Genomic DNA, 24036 nt, shown 5'->3' with positions numbered 1-24036 from the left:
GCTGAAGACAGTAAATTGCAGTTTGGTCAATTTCAGCCCGTAGCACTGTAACAGCTACCCATCCCCCACACACTTGCCCCATGGCTGGCAGTTCTGCATGTGTCCCTGGAGCAGCTTGCACGCAGTTGATGGGAACCTGGGTGAAACCCTGCTCTTTAAATAGTGAGGACTTGTGCTCTGATCTATTGCTGCTTCTGACTGCAGAGGTGAAGACACAGAAGTGTGTAACCATTTGTGTAAACGTCATTGCATTGTTGAAAGCCCCTCCCTCTCCAGTTGAAGCAACTTCCAGGGGATTTGCACCAGCACATATTCCCCCCTTCATTTTTCTCTTTTCTCCTTTTGGAAGCCAGATTTTTAGGGCTAAGACATTTCAAAGAAATCACATATACAGGGGAATTTAGAAAGTCATGACACATGTAAAGGCACAAGCTCAGAAAAGACCTGAGAAGACCTTAAGTTTACACCTCAGGTTGATCACCAGCAGAGACAGCCTACAACAATTTTAAAAATTTTTTAAATAAAAATGGCAAACCTTGCAGGGCAGAAATTGAGACACAGATGTAGAGAACAAACATATGGACACCAAGGGGGGAAAGCGGCTGGGGGGGATGGGGTGGGTGTGGTGGTGTGATGAATTGGGCTATTGGGATTGACATGTACACACTGATGTGTATAAAATTGATGACTAATAAGAACCTGCTATATAAAAAAATAAAAAAAAAGGCAAACCTTGGGGAAGGTGAAAAATCTGATTTCCAAAGTTACCAATTAGATTCAAATGTCTAGTGTTCAACAAAAAATTACAAGCCATACAAAGAAACAGGAAAGCACAGCCCATTCAAGGGGGAAAAAAAAGAAATCACCAGGAACTGTCTCTTAAAAAGACCTGATGGCAGATCTACTAGACAAAGACTTTAAAACAACTGTCTTGTAGATAATCAAAGAACTAAAGACATGGAAATGGAAATGAAAATATCACCAAAGAGTGCCAGAAGAAGAAGAAAGGGGAAGAGAGATAGCTTGAAGAATTGATGACTGAAGACTTCCCAAATTTGATGAAAGATATGAATATAAACATCCCAGAGGCTCAATGAACTCCAAGAATGAACTCAGAGACCCAAATCAAAGCACATCACAATCAAACTGTCAAAACACAGAGACAAAAAATCTTTAAAGAAATGAGGGAGAAGTGACTTGGCACATTCAAAAGATACTCAATAAAATTACCCACAGACTTTTCACCAGAAGCCTTGGAAGCCAGAAGGCAATGGGTATGTTATGTTCAAAGTGCTGAAGGAAAAAGTCTGTTAAACAAGAATCCTATATCTGGCAAAATTGTCTTTCAAATGGGAGGGAAGAATTAAGAAATTCCCAGATAAACAAAATCTAAGGGAGTTTGTTACCACCAGACCTGCCCAGCAAGAAATGCTGAAAGGAGTCCTTCACGTTGAAATAAAAGGACATTAGACTAACTCAAAGCTGTATGAAGGGATAAAGATCTCTTGTAAAGGTACATACGTTGGGCATTTTTTAAAACTACTATTATTGTAACTTTATAACTCCATTTTTTCATTTCTACATTATTTGAGAAACTAATGCATTAAAAAACAATTATTCTTTGTTTTTGGATATACAGTATATAAAGATGTAATTTTGTGACATCAATAACTGAAAGGGTTGGAGATGGAACTGTATAGGAGCAGTTTTTGTATGTTATTGAAGCTAGGCTGGTATAAATTCAAATTATAGTGTTATAATTTTAGGATGGTAACCACATGATAACTACAAAGAAGATAGCTACAGAATATACACAAAAGGAAATGGGAAGGGAATTAAAATATTCACGTTAAAAAATCAAAAACAGAAGAAGACAGTAATACAGGAAATAGGGGACAAAAAAAGCTATAAGGCATAAAGAAAACAAATAGCAAATGACAGAAGTAAATCCTTTCTTATCAGTAATTACTTTAAATGTAAATGGATTAAATTCTCCAATCAAAGACAGAGATCGACAGAATGGATTTTTAAAAAATGACCCAACTAGGGCTTTACTGGTGGTGCAGTGGTTAAGAATCTGCCTGCCAATGCAGGGGACATGGGTTCAAGCCCTGGTCCGGGAAGATCCCACATGAGGCGGAGCAACTAAGCCCGTACACCACAACTACAGAGCCTTAGCTCTAGAGCCCGTGAGCCACAACTACTGAGCCTGTGACCCACAACTACTGAAGTGCACGTGCCTAGAGCCCATGCTTGGTGACAAGAGAAGCCACTGCAATGAGAAGCCCCTGCAACACAACGAAGAGTAGCCCCCACTCACTGCAACTAGAGGAACCCTGTGCACAGCAACAAAGACCCAACACAGCCAAAAATAAATTAATTAAAAAAAATAAAAATAAAAATGACCCAACTATATGCTGACTACAGAGACTAACTTTAGATCCAAAGACACAAGTAGGTTGAGAGTGAAAGGATGGAAAAACATATTCCATGCAAATAGCTAAAGAAAGTGAGGTTGGCTATACTAATAGCAGACAAGATAGACTTTATTTAAAAAAGAAAAGTTACAAGAGCCAAAAGATATTTCATATAGCAATAAAAGGTCCTACGCAGCAAGAAGATATAATAATTATAAACATTTATGCACCTAATAACAGACCAAGAAATTATATGAAGCAAAAACTGACAGTTAAATTAAAAGAGTAAATAGACAGTTCTACAGTAATAGTTGGAGACTTTAATACTCTACTCTCAATAATGTATTGAACAACCAGACAAAAAAAAATCAATAAGGAAACAGAAGACTTGACAACACAATAAATCAATTAGATCTGATAGAAATGTATGTAATACTGTACTTGACAACAGCAGAAAACACATTCTTCTCAAGTGTGCATGGGACATCTCCATAATAGACCATGTTATGCCACAAATTAAGGCTTAATTGATTTTAAAAGATAGATATTACACAAAGTATCTTCTCCAACCTCAACCAGATGAAGATAGAAATTGATAATAAAAGGCAAACTGAAAAATTCACAAATTTGTGGAAATTAAACAACATACCCTTAAACAATCAATGGAACAAAGAAGAAATCACAGAGAATGTTAGAAAATAATCAGAGATGAAAGAAAACAAAACGCACAGCACACCTAGAAAAACAATAGAGAAAAGTCAACGAGTCCAGAAGATGGTTCTTCAAAAAAGATTAACAAAATTGACAAACCTTTAGCTAGAATGACTAAAGAAGGCATAAATTACTAAAAACAAAAATAGAAGTGCAAACATTACAACTGATTCTACAGAAATAAAAAGGATTACAAAAGTACTATGAACAAGTGTATGAAAAAAAGTGGATAACTTAGATGAAATAGACAAATTCCTGGAAACACAAAATCTTTCAGGACAGAGCCATGAAGAAAGAGAATATCTGAATAAAACTGTAACTACTAAGCAAAATGAATGAGAGGATTCAATGAATTCATTCATTTGAATGAGTGATCAAAAACCTCCCAACAACAAAGCTATGGACCTGAAAGCTTTATTGGTGAATTTTACCAAACATTTAAGGAAGAATTAACATTAATCCTTGTCAAAAATTTTCCAAAAACTTAAAGGATAACACATTAATTCATTTCCCTTGATATCAACGCCAGAAAAAGATACAAGAAAAGTATAGACCTATATCCCTTATGAATACTGATGCAAATATCCTTAGCAAAATACTAGCAGACAGAATTCAGCAGCATACTAAAAGGACTAAACACCGTGTTCAAGTGGGATTTATTCCTGGAATGCAAGGATCATTCAACATATGAAAATCATCTAACACCACATTAACAGGATAAAGGGAGAAAACAACTTGATCATCTCAATTGCTGCAGAAAAAGCATCTGACAAAATTCAACACTCTTTCACAATAAAAACACTCAACAAATTAGGAATAGAAGGAAACTACCTCAACATAATAAAAGCCATGTATAAAAAACCCACAGCTAATATCATATTCAATGGTGAAGAACTAACAGCTTTTCAATCAGGAGTAAGGAAAGAATGCCCACTCTCACCATTTCTATTTCACATAGTACTGGAAGTTCTAACCAGAGCAATTAGGCAAGAAAAAGAAATAAAAGGCATCCAAATTGGAGAAGAATAAGTAAAATTATCTTTGTTCACAGATGAAATAATCTTAAATCTAAAAAACCCTCAAGACACCACAAAATTATTATTAGAACTAATAAATTAATTCAACGAAGTAGGATACAAAACCAACACAGAAAAATCAGTTGCATTTCTATATACGAACAATGAACAATCTGAGTAGAAAATTATGAAACCAAGTAAAACACTTAAGAAGTAACTTAACCAAGGAGGTAAAAACTTTATTTTAAAACCATAAAACATTACTGAAAAAAATTAAAGAAGATAAATAAAAGGAAACATATCCCACATTCATGGATTAGATGACTGAATGTTGTTAAGATGTCAATTCTACCCAAAGCAATCTAAAGATTTCATGCAATCCCTACCAAAATCCAAGTAATTTTTTTTTTTGCAGAAACAAAAATCTATGCTAAAATTCATATGGATTCTCAAGGGACCCTGAATAGCTAAAACAATCTTGATAAAGAAGATCAATATTGCAGGACTCACATTTTCCAATTTCAAAACTTACTACAAAGCCACATTAATGTAAATAGTGAGGTATTGACATAAAGAAAAAAGTATAGATAAATGGAATAGAATAGAGTCCAGAAATAAACCCTCCCATATATGGTCAAATAATTTTTGACAAAATCAATCCATGGGAAAACTGAATATCCACCTGCAAAAGAATGAAGCTGGACCCTTACCTAACACCTTTCACAAAAATTAACGCAAAATAGATCAAAGACCTGAATGTAAGACCCAAAACTATAAAACTCTTAGGAGAAAACACTGGAAAATTTCATAACATTGGATTTGGCAATGATTTTCTGGATATGATACCAAAGGCACAGGCAACAAAAGAAAAAAGACAACTTGGACCTCATGAAAATTTCAAACTTTTGTGTATCAAAGGACACACTATCAACATAGTAAAAAGGCAACCCACAGAATTGGAGAAATTATCTGCAAATCACAAATCTAATAAGAGATTAATATCCAGTATATAGAATTTCTAAAACTCAGCAACATCAAAACACAAACAATCCAATTCAAAAATGGAGAAAGGACCTGAATAGACATTTTCCTAAAGAAGATATACAAATGACTAGTAAGCACATGAAACAATAGTTATCATCATGAATCATTACAGAAATACAAATCAAAACAAGATACCACTTCATACTCATCAAGATAAATACTATCCAAAACAAACAAACAAAAAACAGAAAAAACAAGTGTTAGTGACGATGTGGAAAAAGTAGAACACTTGCTGAAAATGTAAAATGGTATAGCCACTGTGGGAAACACAACACAATTTTTTTTCCTCAAAAAATTAAAAATATAATTACTATATGATCCAGTAATTCCACTTTCAGGTATATACCCAAAAGAATAGAAAGCAGGGTTTCAAAGAGAGATTCGTACACCCAAGTTCACAGCAGCATTAGTTACAATAACCAAAAGGTGGAAATAAATCAAGTATCCATTGAGGGATGAATGAATAAGCAAAATATGACATGTACATACAATGGCATATTATTCAGCTTAAAAAGTAATATAATTCTGACACATGTTATAACATGGATGAAACTTAAGGACATTATGCTAAGTGAAATAAGCCAGTCACAAAAAAACAATATATAGCTCCATTTATATGAGATAACTAGAGTAGTCAAATTCCATTACGGAGAGTAGAATATTGGTTTTCAGGGGCTTGGGGAAGGGGGAAATAGGGAGTTATTGTTTAATGGGTATAGTTTCAGTTTTGCAAAATGTAAAGAACTCTGGAGATGAATAATGGTGATAGTTGCACAATATGACTGTACTTAATACTGCTGAACCGTGCACCTAACAATGGTTAAGACAGTACATTTTATGTTGTGTATTTTATGAGATATTTTTTAATTAAAAAAAAAGCATAAAAACTGTGGTATTCATTCAACAGAGCACTACTCAGCAGTAAAAGGAATGAACTACTCATACACACGGAATGGATGATTCTCAAGATGATTATGCTATATGAAAGAAAACAGACCAAAAATAGAGTACAAATACTTTATGATTCCCATCGTATAAAATTCTAGGAAAGGCAAACATCTATAGTGGAAAAAAAGGTAAATCAATGGTTTCCTTGGGATGTAGGTAATGGTTCCCTGGGGAAGGCAAGGAGGGATAGTAAAGGGGCATGAGGTAGCTTTGTGGGTGATAGATAAGTTCATTATCATAATTGTGGTGTTGGTTCCCTGAGTGTATACATATTTTAAAACTTATCAAAGTGTACACATTAAATACACACAGCCAATTATTCCATGAAAATTATATCTCAACAAAGCATTAAAAGAAATTGTTGCACATAAAAATCTGATCTCCTACTCATTTTGGAAAACTAGAAGATTTGGCAACCCCATATTGATTCTACTACCTCTCTCCTCATGTGTTGGCAGCAGAGATGGCTGGCTACGTCACAAATGCCTCATCCCTGGCGTACAGGATCTACCTTCTCTTAGTCCCCATTTTCCTCCCAACCCAGCAATGGCTTTGACATGAATAATGCAGAGAGCCTGCAGTATTCCACAAAACCTTTAGATAATTTGCTTTGCCGGTGACCTTAGTCATAAGGACAGAGGTCTGGAGGTCCTGAGAACTTCTGCAAATCCTGAATCCTGCACAGTCACATTTAAGGGAACATTTGTGGATGCACTTTTAGAACAGGTACATTCCCTCTTGTTTGCCAACTGGACCCAGTAAGTCTTACAGTAGGTGACATATACTGGAACATTAGACATCAAGGGCATATAACTCCTTGGCAGGGGCCAGGTAAACAGTGTCTACTCAACAGTGCTAAGGAATAGGAGGCATCCCCAGTAAACAAGGGGCCCAACTCAGGCTGCTTCCAGATGCACTGGAGGTTGCACAACCTCCCCTTCCTCAGAGTAATCTCTGATTCACAAAAATTCATGCCATTCAGACCACAACATTAGGCCCACAAAGCCCTACAAGCTTCCCTAGGATGCCTTGGGTAGCAACACAAACGAGGCCAAATCTGGACTGAAAACTGCGCTCTGCCATCCTGCTCTTCCCTGAGGCAATAAATTTGGAGACCCCCTTTGGTTTGGTAGACCTTAATTCTGTTCTCAACCCACTCCACAGTTATCAGAACACAGAAGATTAAAGGTGGCTTTATCAATAAGGCTCTTATCACCCAAACCAGAGCAATGTAAAGTAAATAGTTGTTAAGATGGGTAAGGTGGAAGCTGGATGAATCCATCATGAGCATCATACAAGATAAACAAATGTCCTTGAAAAAGGGAAACCTCTGCAAGCTGCCAGTAGGACCCAGCTCAGGTCTTCATGGCCAAAGATGGGTCATGTCCACAGCTAAACCAGTCACAGGGGGAGGGAATGACATCTTCCCATGGCCTCAGGCTACTCATGATTCCCTCCTGGAGCGAGGAAACAGAGGCCTGTCTTTTGTGAGCACAGGAAAGTGGCTGATGCACACTCTGGAGACCTGCCAGTGGGTAGAACTGAGATGACTTCTACCACAGACATTAGCAGTGAGAAAAACTCTGGTAAAGTTTGTGGTCAGAAAATGCAACCCTGCTCCAGAAAGCTTCCAATATATCTAGCATCCATTGGGAATCTCTCCAGCATAGATATTTGGATGAACAAGGTTCAACTTCTGGCTGACAGCTCCCTCATAAAGACCACTCTCAGAGTTAATCTCTAGTGGGTGCTGTCGTGCAGAAGGAGGGTGCACATTCTCTGAACGCCTTTCTCTGGTGTGAATTTTCTGATGCCGGATGAGGGTAGACCTTTGGCTGAAAGCCTTTTCACATTCATTGCACTTATATGGCTTATCTGTTTTGTGAACTTTCTGGTGCTGCCTCAGATTAGAACTTTGTCTGAAGGTTTTCCCACATTCAAGGCACTCATAAGGCCGCTCACCAGTGTGAAGTCTCCGATGGTTATTGAAGCTGGAGCGTTGGCTAAAGAATTTCCCGCATTCAGGGCACTGATAAGGCCGTTCACCAGTGTGAAGTCTCCGATGGCTATTGAGGCTGGAGCTTTGGCTAAACAGTTTCCCACATTCACTGCACTCATAAGGCCGTTCACCAGTGTGAACTCGCTGATGTTTCATGAGGTCGGAGCTTCGGCTGAAGGCTTTCCCACAAACGCTGCACCCATAGGGTCGTTCACCAGTGTGAACTATCTGATGTTGAACAAGTCCATCAAAGTGGCTAAAGAATTTTCCACATTCATTGCACTTATAAGGTTTTTCTCCAGTGTGAACTCTCCAATGTTTAATTAGGCTGGAGTTGCAGTTGAAGGATTTCCCACACTCGCTGCACTCATGAGCACTTTTACCTGTATGAACCCTCTTATGATGAATGAGGTTGGAACGTTGGCTAAAGAATTTCCCACATTCACTGCACTCATAAGGCTTTTCTCCAGTGTGTACCCTCTTATGTTGAATAAGATTGGAGCTTCGGCTAAAGAATTTCCCGCATTCGCTGCACACATGAGGGCTTTCACCAGTGTGAACTCTCTGATGTTTGATGAGACTGGACTGCTGGCTAAAGAATGTCCCACATTCACCACACTCATAAGGCTTTCCTCGATTGTGATCTCTCTGGTGTTGAAAGAGGCCAGCGGCGTAGCTGAAGAATATCCCACATTTGCTGCACTCATAAGGCCTTTCTCCAGTGTGGGTCCTCTGCTGAACAAGTGAGGATTTGTCACTGAGAGCGTTCTGAAATTCAATGCACTTCTTACGGCATTGCATAGTGGGAAAATCCACCACGCCTTCGGAGCTGTGGTGTGGCTCCACTACACGGGGAGTGACCTGGTGCTGACCACATCTGGACACAAAGGCCTTCCCACCCTCCCTCAGTGTGAAAGGTTTCTTTGATGTGTCATCTCTGCAGCTCTTCACAAGCGAGGCGCTGCCTTCGTTCCTTGAGATAGGCTTGTCCACGTTCTGCTGCATCTGTGGTTGGTGAAGGTTGCCATTGAACTTGAACTCTCTCCTGTATGCCTCACACACATGTGGTTTCTGCCAGGGATGTGTTGCCTGGTGTTCAGCTGGGTGCACAATGTCTTTCAGGTGTAGGCCACACAGGTCACAGGGGTAGCCTTTCTGGGTGGATGGAACCACCTTGGGATTCATGTCCTGTGACACTTCTACAGAAACACTAAGCTCAGCAGGTGACTCCTCACCCTCTGTTCCATGGCAAAAATCTGAAAGTAGAAAAATGCTGGTGACAACCCAATCACAAATGCAAGTCTGATCCAGGAATGAGTCCATGGGATTACTGGCAAGATGAAAGGCCTGAGGTCAGGATAAGGAATGGTCTTCTCTAATGTGCTGTGCCTGGTAAGGTCACGAAATAGGGGAGGCCTTACCATGAGCAAGGACACAAAGATGTGCACAGTATCAGGTGGAAAGGCAAGTCTCCTCCTCACTTCTCTACAAAGGCTTTTCAGGGGAGCCCTGGCTGCTGGTAACCCATGAGGACTGTGCAGAAGGATGTGTTCAGGCCTGGGAAAATCTGATTGCAACTGGCTAGCTGGTGTTCAAGGACTATAATAGGAAATGTGTACATCACATGACATATTAAGTGCAGGTCCACATTGGAGAGTGCTGCAGAGGGAGCTGTGGAAACAGTGAGGGACACAGCCAGGGGCCCCAAGTCAAAGCAGAAATGACAAGTAGGCAATGTGTCAAGAACAGGAAAGGAAAGGTAGAAGAGATATAAGGCTTTGGCACCAAAACAACGATGAACACGAGAAAAGTGGCAGGTATGATCTGAAGACAGTAGTGATGTCACATGGTCCCCCATCTCTCACTTACCTGAGCCAGGCCCTCTATATGCCCCTCTTGCCATGGCTGACGTCATGTCCACTCGGTCAGGCACCCAGGGCTCTGCCCCCATCTCCAGCTGGGCAACTACATGAGACCTGAAAGATGTAAGTCCTAAGGGAAAGACAGGACAGGTAAGGGGCCAGCACTTGCCCTGGTGAACTACCCCACAACAGACCACAGGAAAGAAAACAAAATATTACAAAAGGAACACACAAGGGAGGTCTAGCAGGAACATCTCAGTGGTCATAGCAAATAGTAAGCACCAGTGCCTAGAATTCCTGGCAGTCAGGCCTTAGAAAATATTAGTTTTAAAGGAAAAGAGCAGAACAGAACTGTCATAGATCTGGACGATCACCCAGGCAGGCAGTGGCTGAGTCAGATGGGATCCACTGGTCTTCCTTCTGGGACCCTTCCCCACAAGGCTTCAGGGCAGCAGGTATTGGGGCTGCTTGGGGAGAGCGTGGGACCCTGCACACAGCTGAGCTCTGGAACCCACCGCACATATACCAGAAAGGGGAGAAGGGGGACTTCCCTGGTGGTGCAGTGGTTAAGAATCCGCCTGCCAATGCAGGGGACATGGGTTTGAGCCCTGGTCCGGGAAGATCCCACATGCCACGGAGCAACTAAGCCAGTGCGCCACAACAACTGAGCCTGCGCTCTAGAGCCTGTGAGCCACAACGACTGAGCCCACGTGCCACAACTATGGAAGCCTGCGTGCCTAGAGCCCGTGCTCCTCAACAAGAGAAGCTACTGCAAGGAGAAGCCTGCATACCTCAATGAAGAGTAACCTCCACTCACTGCAACTAGAGAAAGCCCGCACACAGCAATGAAGACCCAACGCAGCCAAAAATAAATAAATAAAATAATTAATTTTTTTAAAAAAGGTGGGGGGGGGGGAGGAAGCAGTGCCCACGGTCCGGCTGTGGGACGGAAACAGCCTCTTCTTGGGAAAAGAGGATGGGCAGAGATGAGCTGAGGACACCTGGGTGGGTGTGAAAGCCTTACCCAGTGAGGCTATCAGTGCAAAGTTCTCCAGCATCACATCGCAGTACAGGAGTCTCTGAGCCTCATCAAGGAGTCCCCACTCCTCCTGGGAGAAGTAAATGGTCACGTCCTCAAAGGTCACACAGTCCTGCCATGATGGGGACAGTTCATTCCATGATCAGCTTCTCTCCTCAGGACTCCCTGTCTATCCCCTGTTCACCCTCCTCCCCAGCTTCCCAACTCAGAGGAGATCCCAGGCCCTGGTTCCATGCCTTCTATGACTGCTTTTTCAGCCCACAGCAATGCCAGCAATGCTCTGGGCCTGAAGTGCAGGGCCCCTAGTGTCGCCGATGTCATGCCTTACAGATACAAACAAACATGGGCCCATAATCCCCAGTACCAGGGCCCTGGGGGCAACAGCTCACATGCCCTCCCCACATGCATATCACTCTTTGGACTGTACATTTCCTCAAACCCTGGACCTCACCACTGCATCCTCATTGTTGCTGTACCCCCTCCCCATCCCAGCCCACATCATAGCCATCTCCATGCGCTGTCACTCTTTACATGGTATTGCTGGGGCTCAGGGTAGGCCACCCCAAAATGTGCCTCAATGTCATATTGATTATTTTGAATTAAATTTACTTAAGAAACGGCCAGCACAAGGGGGACACTCCTTTCTGTCTCCCTGAAAGCAAGAAATGAATCTCTCATGTAAAAGTAAATGAATGTCTCATGTAAAAGGGTGTCTTTCTACCTCAATCTGGAGGTAGAAAGACACCCTTATCACCAAAGATAGGGATTTTGGGGACAAGAAGCCTATATAAACAAACTTTGTTACTTCTTTAATTTACTACCTGAAGCCCAAACTCTGTTTAGATTTTTCACTAATTGGGTACCCAAAACCTAAGTTTCTTTGTCTAGTCAATTCCTCACAAATTTATTGTTTTTTTGTCCAAAAAGTATAAAAGCTGCCTGCTTTGGCCACTTCTTAGGTCCCATTTCTATGAGACCTCCATGAGCAGGAATTAAAATTTGTTTCCTTTTCACCTATTAATCTGTCTTGTGTCAATCTGATTATTAGTCCAGCCACAAAATCTCAAAAGAGGGGTAGAGGGGGAAATTTCCCTCTTCCTGACAGTTGGTGAGCCAGGCAGGTGGCTGGCTGGAGCCTGCTCCCCGCCCTGAGGATGCTGTAGATCCGGGGGCATCTGACAAAGACTGCAGAAGGTAGTAAGATTTCTTAGCCAGTCGGCCTCCCGGGTCTCTGCCTGCAAGTTCTGGTGGGAGGGAAAGTGGTGAGACTCCCCTTTCTCTGTCTCTAAATTTAGATTAGCAGGAGAAAATATTTGTGGAGCTGGTTAGTTCCTTGTATTAGTGACTTGGGAATCCTCATCCTTCACCTCCCAGAGATGGTCACTGTTTTTCTCTGTCTCTGTCTGTCGTGTTGTTTGTCACGAGGAAGAACCAGAGGGCAGAACACAGGCATAGGCCCTATGAGCCTGCTGTTCAAGCCAGCCTCACACACTGGTGAATTAGCAGTTCTCACCAGACCGGCATCTGTTTAGACAAACTTTGCTCTGGGTTCTTATTTTTTGCTGCGTTGGGTCTTTGTTGCTGTGTGTGGTGGCTTCTCTTGGCATGGGCTCTAGGTGCACAGGCTTCAGTAGTTGTGGCGCACGGGCTTAGTTGCTCCGTGGCATGTGGGATCTTCCTGGACCAGGAATCAAACCCTTGTCCCCTACATTGGTAGGCGGATTCTTAACCACTGCGCCACCAGGGAAGTCCTGCTCTGGGCTCTTTTAAAAAAAAAAAAAAAAAAAAAAAAAAGATGAGGTTTTTTCCTTCCATCTTGTTTTATGTCCTCAGAGCTTGGCTTTGTGTCCAGTGAGAATACTGTCTCTGGTCTCTACCATCCAGAAGGTGCATTTACTGGGGTGCATCTGGCGGCCAAGCTCTTTGTCCAGCCATACCAGCTCTCAGGGGACTTTGTCATAAGGCGTCCCAGTCCATAACGGGTCTCTGTCATCACAACCTTCATTAGTTGTTAGTGCTGGAAAAGTCCCATTCCAGTAGTGCCTGCCAGATACCATAAATTATCGGTTCTATGGCTGGAGGCGCCCCAGATTTTTGTGGGACACTGGAGACACCATTTTCCCTACACCATTCTCACCACCTGTAGCAACAAAGGGGTTCTACCTTCTTAGACTAATTCTGGGAGTGGGCTTTTTGGATCTTGTGAGGGCTATATACTCTTCTTGTGAGATGCCTCTTACATCTTTGGTTAAGCCATAATAAAACACTTATTGGCTTCAGTCACTATGTGAAAATATAAGATCCTACTTGTCAATGGCCAGATGATAGATCCTTTAAATTGGCTATATTTAAAAGGAAAAAACAATTGAGAGCTCTCATAATAAACAGCTGTCATACTGGTACTTATGGGAGGACCAAATTCTCTATAAAAAGAAAAAAAAAGGTATAATGACTAGTCTTAGAGAATCCCTTATTAAGATAAAAAAAAACAGAAATTAGACTTAAAACAAAAATCCAACATAAATTCTCCTTCTTAAAAATCACCCCATCTTCTCAGCAATTTCCCAGGCTCTCCTACAAATAATCAGAAAATAAATGGGCTGGAGGCTAATATTTAAGAGTTTATAGAAACAACTGTCTTTGTCTTACAAAGCTTGTCTTATGAAGCTCTACAAAACCAGGAGTACAACTCTAGAAACAAGTCAAAGCCCATCGAACTTTACTCGTCCCAAGGTCTCACCTAGTCCTCTCGAAATGCTTGCAGATATTATAGTAGATCAGGATATTGGTGCAAACTTGTCCTGTACTTAAGAAAAACATTTAATAATAATTACCCTAAGACCTATGATAATAGACAAGTATACTCCAAAACATATTTTCTTTCTCTGTCCCTTCAAGTTACGTCATGTATTTGAATGTAAACACAGCCCACAGAGCCTGAGCCTGAGCCTGGACTAATTCAATCAGTAAAACCTGAAATTAAAAGAAAAAAGAGAGAGAGGCTTTTTCAAACACCCACTGTTAAAAGGACTTTCTTGCTCAAACTCTAATAAGTCACAGCCTCCCTAGAATTGCTTGTCAAGGGCAAATACAGATCTTAAAAGTCTTCTACACAAATAATAAAAGACTAGCTAGCTAAGCAAATAATCTAATTCATTCCAACTGTTACTGATAAACTAGTGAGTTTTCTATTGTACCTGATTCATGACTAAAGTTTTAAAATAAGAACTATGAGATCTCTGGTTGCGTTTATCTATATGTCCATATGTGTATGTTACCTCTGGATGGCACTGCCAAAATTAATTTTTTTTAATTTAAAATTTAAATTAAATTAATTTTAATTTAAAATTAAATTTTTTTATATAAAAAGTCTCAAATATGTAATAAAAAATAACCCAAACGTTTCTCATAATCTTTAGTAAATAAAAGCTACTTGTTGGTTAAATTAATACAGATATATCTTCAGAGTTACCTGAAGGTATATCCTCAGATAATCTTTAGGAAATAAAAGCTACTTGTTGGTTAAATTAATACAGGTATATCTTCAGAGTTAGCATTAAATGTAATGTAGATAAACAACCTTTGTTCTACCTGGGTGTACTAGTCAAACGGGCTAATGTCTCTTTTGCAGTTTGTCAGCAAACAAACAAACAAGATAATGACTAACTGCTTTAATGTCTCATGAAATTTTCATGAGTAATCTGATTGTTAAAAATAAATTGAACAGATATAAATGTGATGAGTTTTTAGGTGAACTTTTAGACAATAACTGTTTTATGATATGTCCATTTAAATAGTTTCCTAAATCTGTTTGGTAATTTATACCCTTAGAGTTTTGCTACGTTAACTTAAACGATGGGAATTAACTGGATGTCTAAATCATTTCCAAATACGATAAAGTACTGAAACATTAGTTTCTAAACAAGTCTAAGTTTATACCTACTTGTTGCCTCTTGATACAGAGAAACTAAGTATGTTTGGCTCTAGTAAATATATCTTGTGCTTTATTGAAAGATTGTACTATGAAATAGCATGTTTCTAGAAATTATAAAACGTATTTATGTTTGTCACACCACAAAATGTTAATAAAGTTCACAATTGTTTACTTCTTTGTTTTCACTAAAAAATTAAAATTTCAAAGGATTAGGATTCCAATTAATATATGTGGTTAAAGCTGCAGATATAATAAGGGATAAGAAAAGGTATGGAGACATTTTTATTAAGGAAAAAGAAAGTGATTTTGTCCTAAAGCTGGTTAGTTCTAAATGGGAAAGAAAACAAGGGACAAACTAAAAAGGATTCTTTGGAAAGGAATTTTATGTGTGGTCATGGCTGAACAAGATTAGAATGAATTTAATTATGTAAATAAGTTTTAATATCAAAGTAAACTGGTACAAAATTGGAATTTGTTTTTCTCTCTGTTAAAAGAACAAAGTTTTTTTGGTTGTTTTTGTTTTCTATTGGTCTGCTCTTGATAATAAGAGATTATGAAAGGTTTTTCTTTACCTTTAAGTAATGTGCCTAGAAAAAAACAAAGATCTTCTGTCTTGTCAAAGTAATTCCTTATGTTCTATGTCTTTATCAGGTCTTTGATTCAGTAAGTAAACCCAGTCCTATTGCTATTAAAAGACCTGAATTTTGCTCAGAACTATATAGCCTTCTATATTTGCCTAAGAAGCCTTTAATTATTACTTTGGTTAAATGGATAACGAAGCATTGCTTCACAGCGACCTATTCAAGTCAAATATTTTTTGATATTTTTGACAAACTTCTCCCAAATCAAATTCTAAATGAAAACTCTTTGACTTAGAACTAATATTGAGACGTGAGATATTTCAGGGGCCCTCTGAAATACCCTCAAAGATTTATTCTCTCTCCTTATAAAAAGATATTAAGCTAATTAGGTGTATTTAATATGTTAAATTATATGGAAACTGTTGTCACATAAGAAGTCATGTTAAGTCTCCTTTATGTTGTGTCTGTATAGGTATGTATTCCAAGTGTTCCAGAAATTATGTGAAATTTCTGAAGTCATATATGTCCTGGCATAAAATGTTATCTGTCATCAGAATGGAGACTCATACTAAAGGGATTGAACCCCGGTACCAGGGAAATGCACTGACTGTCATGCAAAGGCAGCAGCAACAGAATCTGTAAAGACTGTGGCACATGTAGATAAAATCCATTCTGCTTCTGCAAAAAACCTGACCCCTTATTGCCAGATTTTGCCATTCTGATGTCCTGTACCATGGCAACAGTCTACTTCTGAATAAGAGAAATTAAAATGGGTAAACAATAGCTGTAAATTAAATGAACAGTCAGGGCTATGGGAAACCTAAGATGGCTACTTGGTTCTTCCCAGCTCCCTGGCAAACCTCATTTTTTTTTTTTTCTTGCATCCCTTCACCCAACATAGTGTCTTTAAGATGCATTTAAATAGACATTGGCAGGAAGATTTCTATAAAATTGCAAAAGCAGTCTACCAGCAATGTCTGACCTGTCAAGTCCATAACCCTGGGGAAAAACAATTTTTGTCCCCAGAAGCCTCAGACATTTTCTCTCTGGACTCTTTGAGCACCTGCAGCTGTACTTCATTCAACTGCCACTACGTATGGGTTATCAGAATGTTTTTATTATTACATGTATGTTTTCTGGATGGATTGAAGCTCTCCCTTGCTACAAAGCTGATGCCCTCACAAGGGCAAAGAAACGGTTTTTAAAAATGTGTTTTCCATTTGGGTATACCTTCCACAATCTCCAGTGATCAAGGCATCCACCTTACGGGGCAAATCATATGAGCCTTAAAAGAAAACCTCACAAACTTCATGGAAGTATCACTGTTGCTCTCATCCTCAATCATCAGGCAAAGTTGACAGAACTAACGGAAGAACTGGACTCAGGGCAGAACAAGAATTAATTACATGGGGTTGAATGAACTGATGAATATGATTATAATTTTTGTGACTTTTTGTTTAAAATATTACCGATTTTTTAACCTTTTGTTTTCCAAATACAAGGAAGTTTTTTTAAAAAGATTTACGGCAATTTGGTAAATTATACCTTTGTAAGCAAAAATGAAACATTTATCTTTTTCCCCCTACCTGATCTCTCCAGAATTCAGAAACTCTCTGTGAGTATTATTTTCTTAGCAATATAGTTACTTGCATAAGTTCAATAAGAATCTGTTCTCTTCATAATAGGACACAATTAGAAACACTGGTTATCTTGCCAAGGCTTTGACTGGAAAGTCATATTTGAGAGAGACACATGTAGACTCAGGTATGACCAGACAGCTTGAAGGAACTAAGATTGCCTTTACTTTAAAATTATTATTATTATTTTTTCTTTTTGGCTGTGCGGCTTGCGGGATCTTAGTTCCCTGACCAGGGACTGAACCCGCGCCCTAGGCAATGAAAGCGAGGAGTCCTAACCACTGGACCACCGGGGAATTCCCAAAATTGACTTTATGGGCCAATCAAATCCTTTGGAAAAGCATCCTGGTACCTTGCTAACAGGGTTCCCAGCGCCTTACCACGTGAGTAAGGACGGTCACTTCTGAGAGGCACAGGAACCTCAGGATATTTGGGGGATCTCAAGAGAGGAATTCACCCAACTCTATAGGTATTACAGGCAAGTCTGATGATAAGTCTGACGTGGCTTCCTGGCCTCGAGAGGCTATTAAGAGTTCAATCTGGAAATTCCTTATGAAAAGTTCCAGCAAAGCAGATTCAGAAGAGCCTATATGGCTAAGCCCTATTCTTGCTGGACCTGTATAAATAATCAGGCCGAGTTTATGGAATCTAGACTTACTCTGCAAACAAATTCGTCTTAATTTGGCTATCTTTGGTAGACATGAGAGTGATTTTAGAGAACAAAATTATGTTTCAATAGAAACTATAATGCACACTTGTATATATGATTCTAGTGCTATTAGTTTTCATTGAGGCTTTGTTATTTACCTGAAAACTGGACTGGATCCTGAATTATTCTAGTTTCCTCCAATATCTGGCTACAACTCTTTAATGTTTCCAATTTTTTCTCACCCTTCTGAGTTGGAATCACTGAGAACTAAAACTGAGTTTGGAATCATTGAGTTGGAATCATTGAGAACTAAAATTGCCCTTTTCCTGAAGCCCTGCAAATTGAAGCTAAACGACTTGATAAACTTCAGAGAAATTGCCACCACGGCTCATATTTAAACTATCCTCGTGCCTTTTACTATATGAGCCACTCAGAAAGTTTCCCTGAACACCTGGTGACATCAGAGACATTTCAAACTGCAAAAGATGCTTCAACCCTGACATCTAGAAATCTTCTTGACTGACTGCATCCTGGTCTATAAACTGGTTTATAATCTGCTCCGATCATTAACCTTTGTTTTTCTTTTGATTCCCTAGAAATGTCTCCTATTAAATACTTGATTGCTTGCACCATAGGCCTAGCTTTGGGAGCTCCCCCTGCATCACTGCCTCCTAAAATAAGGTATAACTGTTTAACTGAACTAATCTGTTCTCAGAACTAAGAAAATGGTTCAATGAACTGTAGGACTCCACTAACCCATTCTCTCTCTCCACAGAGGACGATTCAGAGGAGGGAACTGTCAGACCCGAAGTAGGCCTCCCCTAAATGTTTCTCAATGGCATACTGATTGTTTTGAATTAAAGTTACTGAGGAAACAGCCAACGCAAGGGACACTCCGACCCTCCTTTCTGTCTCCCTGAAAACAGGAAATAAATTTCTCACGTAAAAAGTGCACGCCCTGCATCTGGACATAAAAAACATCCTTATTTGGACTTCCCTGGCGGTCCAGTGGTTAGGACTCCGCGCTCCCCATGCAGGGGGCCCGGGTTCCATCCCTGGTCAGGGAACTAGATCCTGCATGCAGTAACTAAGAGCCTGCATGCAGCAACTAAGACCCGGCGCAGCCAAATAAATAAACATTAAAAAAAAAAAAAAAAGAACACCCTTATTGCCAAAGATAGGGAATTTGGGCCAAGAAACCTACGTAAATAAAACCTGTTACTTCTTTAATTTACTACCTGAAACCCGAACTTTGCTTAGCTTCTTCACTAATTGGGCACCCAAAACCTAAGTTTCTTTGTCCAGTCAGTTCCTCACAAATGTATTGTTTCCTTGTCTAATAAGTATAAAAGCTGCCTGCTGTGGCCACTTTTTAGGTCGCATTTCTGTGAGACCTTCATGTGCATTAAAATTTGTTTTTCTCCTGTTAATATTACTTTTATTATTAGTCCAGCCACAAGAACTCAAAGGAAGGGTAGAGGAGGAAGCTGCCCCCTCCCTGGCAGTCCGGAGAATTCTTGGCAAATACAGCCATGATCCCATCCTGCCCCCAGACCTTCTGTGGCTCCCACTGCCAAGGGCAACATCCACCCTTGATGTGAAGGCCTCCCCACTCGGCCCTGTTCCTGGCTTCAATCCAAGCCACCCAGGACTACATCAGATGCCCTTGGCCCTTTTCTTCTGTCCCTTCATCAATCACTCATTCAAAAGCCAACCTCTCTGGTCCTCCTACCCCCTACCCACCAAGGTCTAACGGCTCTCTCATCTTGCCCCTTTTGCCCCTGAGTTGATTCCCCAGCCTGACTGAAAATCCCTGGGCCCCTTCAAGGGTCCACAAAGCCCTGGTGAGAACGAAGATGGCTGAATGAGCATCAGCCCAGGCCTCACTGAAAAATGACCTCCAGTACTATGAAGGCTCAGCCCCCCTTCTCATATCTATGCCCCCAGGAAAATTTGGCCACCTGCCAGACCCACCTTTCCCTACACACAGCCCCCTGCCCAACCACCACCATGAACACTAACTCTCCCTCATCTGTCTTTATGATGCCAAACAAGCCAGCAAGATACCCCATTCTCAGTTCTCAGGCCCCACCCTCCCCCTTCCCCCTAACATCACTGCCACCATGACCTGAAGTTTCACCCTCCTAAATCCGACACACCCTTGCCCACACACCAGATGCCACATCTTGGTTGTTTCTTTTTTTGTTTTCTTTCTTTTTTTTTTTCTGGCCATGTCGCACGGCTTGTGGGATCTTAGTTCCCCGACGAGGGATCAAACCCGGGCCCCCTGCAGTGGAAGCGTGGAGTCTTAACCACTGGACTTCCAGGGAAGTCCCTCGATGTTTCTAACTGTGAAAATAAAGACCAACCAAATGAGAACAGCAAAGGCTAATTACTCTGAGTTTGCTGTAGAAGGAGAGTCAACCGCTTATGCTCTGGCACAGACTCAGAGGCAGGCAGAGGAGCGGGAAAGCTTTATAAGTGGAAAAAAAGGGAAGGCTTCAGGTATGCCCTGTTGGCATGGGGAAGCTGTGGGCAGGCTAACTAGGCGCAGGGCGTCCTATGTGATTGGTTAGGGGTGCATATTTGGCTTTCCCTGGTTGGTCCTATGTTGGAAGTAGGAACAAAAATTAGAGGAGTTGTCAGCTATTAAGCCCTGGTCTTTGGGGGCCAATTGTTACAGAAGTTATTGTTTAACTTTCTGGATTGTCACTAGAGATGGCAATCTGGCTTCCTGCGAGTCTAACTTTCAGCAGGATGGCTTCCTGGGTTGTTTATTGTAGATAAGAGGGTTGGTTGCCTGGACAGATTGCTGCAGGTTGTGGGCCAGAGTTCTATTTTATATATAGTCTTTCAATTGTCCCTTTGTATATTTGGTGTCTCATAACCTAAACTAAGTCTCCCCAGAACACCATAACTGTGTGTCTGGCTCCTCAACCTTCAACTCCACGCAGGGGTCCCTGGAACTTCAGAGTTCAACATGGCCAAAACCTAACTTCTTCTGTTTCCACTGAAAATTCCTCCTACGGCCAACTTCCCCTTCTCAGTTGATGGTTCATCCATCCTTCCAGCTGCTAAAACCCAAAACCATCACGTCACCTCTTTCCTTTGTCAGCCTCCACATCAGAAAATCTGGTCAGACTAGCTTAAGAGACACACCTAGAATCCAGTCGCTCCTTCGGCCTCCAGCCACCTGCCCTAGTCACGTGGGCTGCAGTACTGCAACAGCCTACTCCTTGCTCTCCCCGCCTTCACCCTCAGCCCGCAGTCAATTTTCCACTCAGCATCCATAGGGCCCTGCTAAGACCGAAGTCAGATCATCTCCCTCCTGTGCTCTGAACCTTCTGTGGCTCCCAACACTCTCAGTAGAGAGCCTCAGCTCCCCACCCCGCCATTCCAGGGCTGACTTCAGCCCACCTGCTCTCTGAACACTCCCAGGTCAATCAGGCATTTGCACGTGCTGGTTCCCGTGCCTAGGAAACCCTTTCCCACCTCATCCCACTAGAGTTTAGAAATGGGAACTGCTCTCTATAATCCGTGGCCTGGATTCAGGACCCTAGGCTGGGAGGGACCGCTCGCCCTCTCAAACCCTCGGAGACCCGGGACTCAAAAGCAGAAAGATGAAAAAGAAGTAAAGTCGTAGGGCATCGCCCATCTTTGATACCCCGGCGCCGGGCACGTGAGGGTGGGGGGCTGAGCAGCTGAGGGCCTGAAGCCCATCCACTCACCTTTGCCGGGTCCATCAGCGCCGCCGCCGCCATCGCAGCCCGTGGACGCAGGGGCCCTAAGAGGCGGGCGACCGAGGCGGCTGTCGCGGGCTCAGCCTAGCACCGCCTCGCCTTGCCCGGGGCGAGGTGGCACTTCAGTCTCCCCGGGGTCAAGGGCACCCAGAGCCCGATGCCGCCGCTGGGGCCGCGGAGAGCGCGCGGCCCGGCGGGACCCTGGCGGACACCGCGTCCCAGGGGCTCACGACTAGTTCAAAGGCGCGGAGGAGGGTCCTGGCCTCCCTGTCCTTCCCCTCCCGCTTCGGAAAACCAACTGGGAAGAGCGGTACTGGCCCAGCCCCGGGCCCACGGCTCGGGGCGCACCGGCCCGGGGACACGACTTGCTGCGCTGAAACGCAGGAAGTTCCGGCCCCCACCTCCTCGGCCCTAAGAAACGACACTCCCCGGGGCTGTCATTGGCCCAGCGCCAGCCGGTGACGCACCGGCACAGCCTAATAGACCGTGTTTTCTGTCCTGCATCCGGCCAGGCTGGTCGGGGGCGGCGGGGGAGAGGCGGGAGGGAGGCAGGCGGGGAGGGAGGCAGGCGGGGCAGGAGAGCGGACCTTGCTGGTTGACATCGGCCGAGCTGCACCGCGAGCTGCACCTCCTTAAGGGGCTGTCCCCAGGCCTCTGGGGCCAAGTCCCTACCGCCCTCAGAGGTCTGTAATATGAGACCCCCTGGTACCTGTGTGGGCGTAGCTGGCCCCTTTACCTCTCAGGCTCCCGAGGACCCTAATTCACATGGAAAAATGAAGCTAATATCTAATTTACGGGTTCTTTGTGTACTAAGATTAAATGTTGCTCTAATTCAGTGCATCTCAAACCCGTAACGTCAGCATCACCTGGGAATTTGTTTAAAATGCAAGTTCTCAGGCAATAACCTAAACCTAGACACTTAGAAATCATCCTGGGGGTGGGACCCAGCCTTCTGTGTGTCAACAAGCCTTCCGGGGGACTCCAGTTTAAGGAAAAGGGACTCTCATTAACATTCAGTAAATAAAACGGGGGAAATAAGGGCTTCCCTGATGACGCAGTGGTTGAGAGTCCACCTGCCGATGCAGGGGACACGGGTTCGTGCCCCGGTCCGGGAATGATCCCACATGCCGCGGAGCGGCTGGACCCTTGAGCCATGGCCGCTGAGCCTGCGCGTCCGGAGCCTGTGCTCCGCAACGGGAGAGGCCACAACAGTGAGAGGCCCGCATACCGCAAAAAAAAAAAAAAAAAGGGAGAAATAACACTATATATCTCAAGGTAGGTAACAGGGCCTAGCACATAGTTTCTGCATAGCTAAGGAATAATTTCAGTGAGCCCAGACTTGCATCTTCCCATGCATAAAAAGACACTGAAATCATTAACTTAAGATGTCTGGGGACTTCACTGGTGGTCCAGTGGCTAAGGCTCTGTGCTCCCAATGCAGGGGGCCCGGGTTCCACCCCTGGTCAGAGAACTAGATCCCACATGCCGCCTCTAAAAGATCCTGCGTGCTGCAACTAAGACCTGGTGCAGCCAAATAAATAAATAATTTTTAAAAAAAAGCTGTCTTTTTTTTGTGATTAGCAGTAATCTTTTGATGTTTGACTACTATATATATATATTTTTTTTTTTTCAGTAAAAATTTGTGTCTATCTTGGCTCCTCCATTACCTCCTCTGAACAGTTCCTCAGAGCTCTCTGAGAGGCCGCCTTCCCGGGCTATAGTCCTCGGTAATGCCCCAAATATAACATAATTCTTCAATTTTAAGTGGTGCATTTTTTTCAGTCAACACCCCAAGCTCATTTACATGGTACAAATTAAATGTAAGGGAAGCTTGGTGAACAGAAAGAGGAAAAAGGATTGGTGAGAATATAACCAGTTTCAAGAACAATTTGTTAACCCATTTCCTACTCCTACCCAGTCAATACTCTCAGCCTCTCTTTTATATGACAACCCAAACCCCATCTAGTCACTGGTTCAATCTCAGTATTTACGCTCCCAACCTAACCTAAGGCCAGGAGATTATAAACAAAATAAGTTATCTGTCATCTCTCATTCCCAATACACAGCTGTGGTTCCGGGACACAGTGAAAGGACCTATTCAAACCACTGAAGGAATTACTACTCTGGTGCTCCAAGGACAAAGGACGACCCTGCCTGAAAAAGTGTCAGCGTTACACCCCCTACCGGACTCTTACTCGCCCTCCCCACCATGTTGTGATGGTTACGAAATTCCTGAGCCCACCTGGGTGACGCCCACCTGGGCAGCAGGACCTGTCCCAAATAAGGAAAGGCATCTGCCCTGTCCCACTCTCACCCTATAGAAGGAAGGTATATGTGCCTCGACCAATCAGTAACGAAATGTTCACCTCAGACCATTCCTTTGTTTTCTGGCTATAAAAACTGATCAATAGCACATGTTTGGGCTCGACTCTCCCAGACTATTAGGAAGTCGGCCTGTT

General features: G+C 42.3%; 1 protein-coding gene across 15 annotated transcripts; it reads right to left on the bottom strand.

The window, feature by feature from the left end:
- Positions 1 to 6191: 6191 nt before the first annotated feature.
- On the bottom strand, positions 6192 to 21966 carry ZNF792 (zinc finger protein 792). 15 transcript variants are annotated; one of them, XM_089902243.1, is made up of 5 exons: positions 21566 to 21966; positions 20011 to 20186; positions 11022 to 11148; positions 10005 to 10127; positions 6192 to 9391 (listed from the first exon to the last, which is right to left on the bottom strand). In XM_089902243.1, exons 2-5 carry the CDS (start codon positions 20068 to 20070, stop codon positions 7776 to 7778), a joined length of 1926 nt encoding a protein of 641 aa, XP_089758369.1. In that variant the 5' UTR covers positions 20071 to 20186; positions 21566 to 21966; the 3' UTR covers positions 6192 to 7775. The 15 variants fall into 15 exon arrangements, with proteins under 15 accessions (XP_089758369.1, XP_022442000.2, XP_089758376.1 ...); XM_022586292.2 differs by lacking the exon at positions 20011 to 20186 and adding an exon at positions 13777 to 13842; XM_089902250.1 differs by lacking the exon at positions 20011 to 20186 and adding an exon at positions 13777 to 13837.
- Positions 21967 to 24036: the final 2070 nt, after the last annotated feature.

This window comes from Delphinapterus leucas, chromosome 20, assembly GCF_059928025.1.
Source record: "Delphinapterus leucas isolate spDelLeu-1000000601 "Yukka" chromosome 20, BTC_Dleu_Yukka2, whole genome shotgun sequence".
In the NCBI taxonomy this organism is placed as follows: Eukaryota; Metazoa; Chordata; class Mammalia; order Artiodactyla; family Monodontidae; genus Delphinapterus; species Delphinapterus leucas.
Note: the sequence above shows the minus strand (reverse complement) of the source record. Positions and strands in the feature narration are given on the sequence as shown.